This window comes from Empidonax traillii, unplaced genomic scaffold (genome assembly GCF_003031625.1).
Source record: "Empidonax traillii isolate 1590-97213 ecotype Southwest subspecies unplaced genomic scaffold, ASM303162v1 scaffold1739:size66342, whole genome shotgun sequence".
Taxonomy (NCBI): Eukaryota; Metazoa; Chordata; class Aves; order Passeriformes; family Tyrannidae; genus Empidonax; species Empidonax traillii.
In genome coordinates this window covers 59,908-66,342 of record NW_020956932.1, presented here as the reverse complement: position 1 = coordinate 66,342, position 6,435 = coordinate 59,908, and the positions used below count along the sequence as shown (strand labels likewise).

The following is a 6,435-nucleotide window of genomic DNA, read 5'->3' as shown; positions in this document are numbered from 1 at the left end:
CGGAATGAGCTGCTTGCCTTCTGCCAGCTTCCCTGGCTGGCCAGCCTGTCCTCCACGAGGGCAGAGCACCCTCAGGAGGGGCCTCCTTCATAGGTGTGAGTTTGTTTTACAGGACACTAAAAGTATTCATGAGGGCAGTCTTTACTGTGATGTCCATTAAGGTGTGTCTGGAGGGTTTAATCCATCGTGGCATGAGCCCTGTGTTTGCCTGCAAGGGAGCAGACCTTGTTCTCAGGCCAGCAAAGCAACCTCCAGGAGGTCAGGGTGGGACACAGCAGATGTCCTGGTGCCAGAAGGTCCCCACGTGCCCAGCTGCTGCTGTGCAAAGCATCAGGCAGCCCCTCACTGCTGGGCTCAGCAAGGCAGACATCACCCAGGAGGGAGAGCTGCTGAGTTCCTGGGAGCAAGGCTGGCTGGCTGTCAAGTCAATTAGAGAAATGAGTGTTTGTCGTGGGCCAGGTTTGTCTTAAGCCTTGCCACCAAAAACTCCACAACTGTTTCCATTAGGGAGACCAAAACACTCCTGGGTGATCTGACCCTGGAAGCATCGAGGTCAGTAGAGATGGTGCTACTGAGCATCACCCCAAAGCCCCCAGACCCATCACCCACTTGCATCCCCAAGGCACACACAAGAAAGCAGAGACATGGCACAAAATCCCAGACCGTGGCCTTGCCTCTGCCTCCCCAGGGCAGGCAGATCCACTCCTGAGGCTCCCCAGGCCTCGAGGGCACCGTGTCATTCCTGAGCTCCCAGCACTGACACGAGGTCATTGATGCTGACAGATACAGGTACATGACCTACATAAGGAGTTATGCTGAGAACGTGGCTATGGAAAGGGACCTTTCACAGGACCACTCGTGCCCCAGCCAGAGCCTGTGAGATCTTTGCTTGTACACAGAGAGCAGGACAGGAACACAAGCGCAGCCCTTAAACACCAACGCCTTACTGAGAGGAGGAGCAGGACCAAAGCTGGCACCCTGCAGGCAGAGGGAGCTGGATTGAAGAAACCTCTCCATCTCCCCGAGAGGGCAGCTCTGTTCTGTGTGGACACCAGGGGCACTAGACACAGGGAGGAGAGGCCTGGAGAAGAGGCAGAGAGTGCCATGGAAATGAATGTTGAGACCAAATCCTGACTGCCCTGTAGTGCAGGCGAGCAGCTCCAGAGCTAAACCCCCTGCTCCAGGTGGGGAGAGGAGATTCACAGCAGGTAAAACACCATTTTCAGCAGTGCCTGAGTCTCACCAGCTTTTCCAGTGCTGGAGCAACCCGGTGGCACCGAGCAAGCAACTCGGGTTGTTAAACACCAGCCACCGCCCCGTGAAAGTGCCCAGTCCCTAATTTGCAATCCTCAGCCCTATTCCCCCACCTCCCTTTTCCCCCCTTCAGCTCAACAAGGGAACAGTGACCATCACTCTGCCTCTGGGCTCCCCACCACGTCTGTGCCCGAAGGATCACCGGAGGCCGCCACGCTTTTCCTTTCGCTGAATCATTTCTCCTGCATGTTTGATGGCCCAAACTGTATTAACTGTAATTTTGTATGAAGAGTGACTGTCCATTGGTTTAATAGAGCATTAGTTATTGTAATAATTTATTGGCTGTCGGTAATGTATTTATTAGTTACAAAATGTTAATAAAGTGCCAGCTCTTTTCTAGTGTGAGGGTGGTTTTATTGTGTCTCCCTTGAGCGTGTCCAGCTTCTCAAACTCCTTTTTTAACCCTTTGGCTGCTCCACAAATGCACGACACACACCTGCATCTGCCTGGGAACAAGGAACTTGCAAAGGATATAACCCAAAGGTATTTCATTTTATGTAAGTATTTGGTGGGAATTTCTTTTCCCTCTGCTCAGCCCAGGAGCCAGGGGGGGGACAGATCATCCCTCCTGCCCCATTGCATCCTCCAACACCTCGACTGCAAAACCTTCACAAGCTTTGTTTTGCTTTTCCCCTGTTTCTTTGTGCAAGGACAGAGGCAGAAGAGCCATTTCTGGTTTGATTGAGATGTGTTTTGCTCCTTGCAGTAGCACCAAATGTGGAGCATCTCTCCCTCCCTCCCTTCAAAATAACCCTTGGGCCAGTTTGTTCTTTTATGTTAAAACCAAAGATCTTCCATTATTTGGGGCACGAAACAGAAGTAAAGAACTTGAAGAAATCAAGAGAAAATTTTCCATAAATCTCAGCAAAGTGAACCTTTATTTCTGTTGACTTGACCAAGTTCCAGTGATGTATCTGGACCAATCCTCAGACACAAAACCCCACACAGCCCATCCTGCAGATGAGACAGAGGCACAGACCAGCCCTGGAAAGAGGAAACAGCTGAGAAGGAAAGGGCTTTGCTTTGCATATCGTTACTGGGGATCTTTCAGAACATCCTCCAGGACTCCAACCCGCTCAGATCATCTGCATGGCTGTCCAGGGCCCTGAAGTCACCAGGGTTATTTCCCCTGACTGGGGATTTTCCTTGCCTTGGGCACTGGCTTTATTTCAGCTGCTCTTCCACTATCGTCATCACTCCTTTATTTAGATATTTAGGGGACAACACCAGGGACAAACAAGGAAGAGCCCACCCAGAAACTCTCCGTGAAAATCTCAAGACCCGGTGATTTTGCAACAACCCCAAGTCAAGAGGAAGCACATCCTTTTGCGGCAGTTTCTGGTTTTTCCCTGTGAACAAGGCTTTTTTTTTTTTTTTTTCCACTTCAAGATAAGGATCAGAGTGAAGTCCCAAAGCTCTGGAAAGCGCCCGCTTGGCATCCCTTGCCACTCTTTGTCAAGGAACCGACGGTGCAATCGCGGAGCCTTTCAAGATGAAATCAGACAGCTGCTAAATTTTGCATGCAAAAGCTGCCGCTGAAGTGGAGCTAATAAAATGAGTCACTAATAAAACATTCATGGAAAACTCCAAAATGTGTAATTGGGTCATCATTTCATGGGGAAACGCGCGCGTTCTTGCGGAGCTTCGGCGAGCCCGAGCCCCCCTCGCTGCGCCTCCCAAAAATGGGGCTGGGGGGGCTGTAAATGGGGCTGGGGGGGGGTCCCCACTGGCTGCCAAGCCCCTGAGCCACCCCAGAGCGGGGCTTCACATGTGGTTACAAGAGGCTTTCACGAGCAGCTGTGTCCACGTGTGAGCTGCAGGCAGCTGGGGGGCTCAGCCCAAGGAGGGGCTTCCTGGTGATAATGGTGGAGGAAATTTTGGGGAGCTCCTGGAGAGCCAGATCTGTCCTGTCCACTTGCACCTTCACACTAACAGTGAGTGCATGTGCCTGCATGAGAATCCCCTGTCCTGTGGTGCTCTGTGGCAGCTGGTTCTGCCCAGGACAGCCTCTCCTCCTCCTCCTGTTCTGCTATCTGCTCTCCACCCCTTCCTGGTAAGAACTTCCGTAGCACAGGGAAAAATGGCTTGGTATGGCTTTTGTCCACATGTGAAAGGACAATTTAAAATTAATTGATTAGTTTTAAAAAACCCTACTTTTAGAAATTTGCCTCTAGTTATGCTCCTACCAAAAATCTGCCAAGCTCAAAGACTCCCTGGATCTGCCCACAAGCCCAGCACACTCAGGAGAGCTCGGAGGGCTGGCAGAGGCACCTCCACTGGTTACTTCCACGTAGCAGCACTGGGTTTTCTTGGGGCCACCACTGTGGTGGTTTCCAAGATGGGCTCAAGACTCTTCCAGGGGCAGAAGGGTCTCAGTGGGACAGGATCTGCCCCAACCTCTGGGCAATCCCTTGGCATTGGTCTTGCCACGATGGCACTGCTCAGCACCAAATACCCCTCCAGGCTAGGCCATAGGACCACCCTGGGATGGCCAAAGCCATCCCAGTTCCAGTGTATCCTGGCCACTGCTCTGCCCATGCTTTATTTGAGCTCTGCAAAGGATGCTTCAGGGTTGCCCACTCTCTGAGGAGACACAGGGCCCCTTCCCCACTCCTCTGGTGAGGCAGAAGAGGAGCAGATGATTTTTTTCCTGCCCTTCCTTGAGGCTGCAGGTGTCTGCCCTGGCAGAGTGGCCTCACAGGGACATGGGGGAGCCTCCAAATGTGCCTTGGCCTTCAGCCCAAGAGCAGGGCAATATCCCATCTCCTCCACCTTTGTAACCAGCTTACATTTACCACTGCCTTATTTTAGAGATTTTTTGCTTTCTAACCATTTCAACTCAGAAAACCAGAAAGTGTTCTCCTCTCCTCTAACTCTGTCTTTGCCTTTCTCTCTCCCCTCTCCTCCCTCCTTGCTCCCCGTTGCAGAACCGCATGCACGAATCCCTCATGCTCTTCGACTCCATCTGTAACAACAAATTCTTCATCGACACCTCCATCATTCTCTTCCTCAACAAGAAAGACCTATTTGCTGAGAAGATCAAGAAGTCTCCTCTGACCATCTGCTTCCCTGAATACACAGGTAGGTGCTGGGGCCCACAGGGCACAGCCCAGGGACACCCCCACCCTGCGCCGCCAGGCTGGGGGGTTCAGGGGGGGCAGAAGGGCACCTTTGGGGGGCAGAAGCACTGCCCACCTTCAGGAGCAGGGATGCAGCTGCAGCACCCACTGGTGGGCAGGGCTGGGTCCCGCCTGGGGCAGCTCCTGTGGCAGAGGTGGGACAGAGAGAGAGGAGCTGTGGGAAGGAGAAGCCTTGGTGGGAGCCGAGTGCCCACCGTTCCATCCTGCTCGCTGGTGGGTCCTCAGAAGCTCCTGCAAGAGGAACCAAGGCACGTGGTTCTCCAAGCTGCATTCTCCTGGGAGTGCCTTCTCACAGGACACAGCTGGGCAAGGAAAGAGCCCCTTTACAGCAGAAACCTGTGGAACCACAAGAGAATCATCCATTTCCTAGTGCAACCAGCAGAGTTTGGGGAAAAGAACAAATAACCAAGAAGATGGGTAAGAACAGACGCTTTGAGATTTCTAAGAGGAAAAAAGAGTCAGTTCACATCTCCTACTGAGATGTCTCTGAACTGTTCCACCCAGAGCACACCCACCCTGGATGCCAAACCCTGAGGACAAGGGGGGCCCCCAGCAAGATGAAATCCCTTCCCCCGTGGCATAAGTGCACTGGCATTCCCACCAGAAGCATTTAGGCTTCTGCATCATAAAGGCAGCAGTGCTTCTTTCACAGCCACCTGGTTGAATAAACCAAACTATCCCGCTGCAGCTGCACGGCACATCCTGGCCCATGGAGGGGGACAGCCCAGTGTCACCGACCCACCCTCCCCGTCCTTCGGAACCAGCGAGCTAGAAAAGGAAAATAAATCTCCAGATAATAGCAGCTCTCGCAAAGGCGATTTCAGGGGCGTAACTCAGCTTTGTGGCTTCCCCCGAGGGGCCAGGCACAGCCTCTCCCGCTGCCCTAAGCGGCTTAATGCAAAAAATGCACATTTTTCGGCTCAAACATCTGGCGCCTCTCCAGCCCACCTTACAAAAGCAAACCTCGCAGTCACTAAGCCAACAGCAGCGCGTCCCCGATCGGCTCCTGCCCCGCCACCACTCTCCATCACCCACTCCGGAGCTCAGGGGGAGACCCCCAGCCCGCCCAGGCATCGCCGTGGCGGGGCGCGGGGGGCTCAGCCCCAACTGAGAAGGATGTTGTAGCCACCGACCCTCCCGGGCATCCCTCCCCCTGCCTACCTGGCTGGGGGGCCACCAGGCCCCCCAGCCTTTCTCCCCCCCCCGTCGGGGTGCGCCGTGGGGACTCACCAGCAGCGATGCCGCGGAGCTCCCTCGGGATTTCCTCCGGCTCTGCCCGGTGGGCGCAGTTGGAGGCGGCTCCCCGAGGGGGGCTCAAAAAGGGAGAGGCAAAGCGGCGACACCTGGGGAGGGAGGAGACCCCAACAGGGCCCGGCTGGGCTGCAATTAGGGGAAAATGGGGCAGAATGGGGTGGGAAAGGGGAGGGGAGGGAAGGAGGGAGGTGAGAGGAGGAGGGCTGGGTGGGGGACACACAAGGTGCAAATCAGTGAGCTTGGCTTGTTTGTGCTGGAATTAACGCAGTTTGCGAGCCCCGAGGGGCCGGCTGTGCCCTCGGCCCTGACACCCCCCGCTCTGCCCCCACCTGTGCCCGCAGGTCCCAACACCTACGAGGACGCGGCCGCCTACATCCAAGCACAGTTCGAGAGCAAAAACCGCTCCCCCAACAAGGAGATTTACTGCCACATGACGTGCGCCACAGACACGAACAACATCCAGGTGGTATTTGACGCCGTCACCGACATCATCATTGCCAACAACCTGCGGGGCTGCGGCTTGTACTGATCCCCCCCCGGCGCACAGCGACTGCTTGGGTGGCGATCCCGGCGCCAGGAGAGAAAAGAAACGTAAAAATGAAAAAAATAACAACAAAAAAAAATACAACCAACGCAACCACACACAGACACACACACACAGAGACACACACACGCGCGGGAAGAAAAAAAAAAAAAAAAAAAAAAAAAAAAAAAAAAAAAAAAAAAA

The 6,435-nt window shown here is 54.0% G+C and overlaps 1 protein-coding gene across 1 annotated transcript; it reads left to right on the top strand.

Annotated features, from left to right (window-relative positions):
* Positions 1-4,176: 4,176 nt before the first annotated feature.
* On the top strand, positions 4,177-6,324 carry GNAO1 (G protein subunit alpha o1). The gene is made up of 2 exons (XM_027908520.1): positions 4,177-4,395; positions 6,050-6,324. The coding sequence occupies exons 1-2, from the start codon at positions 4,248-4,250 to the stop codon at positions 6,235-6,237; spliced, it is 336 nt and encodes a 111-aa protein (XP_027764321.1). The 5' UTR covers positions 4,177-4,247; the 3' UTR covers positions 6,238-6,324.
* Positions 6,325-6,435: the final 111 nt, after the last annotated feature.

Excerpts from the sequence above, each read along its gene's own strand:
- GNAO1 (XM_027908520.1), top strand. The coding sequence starts at position 4,248 with ATGCACGAATCCCTCATGCTCTTCGACTCCATCTGTAACAACAAATTC. Across the intron at positions 4,396-6,049 it reads CTGCTTCCCTGAATACACAG|GTCCCAACACCTACGAGGAC; the intron begins GTAGGTGCTGGG and ends CTGTGCCCGCAG.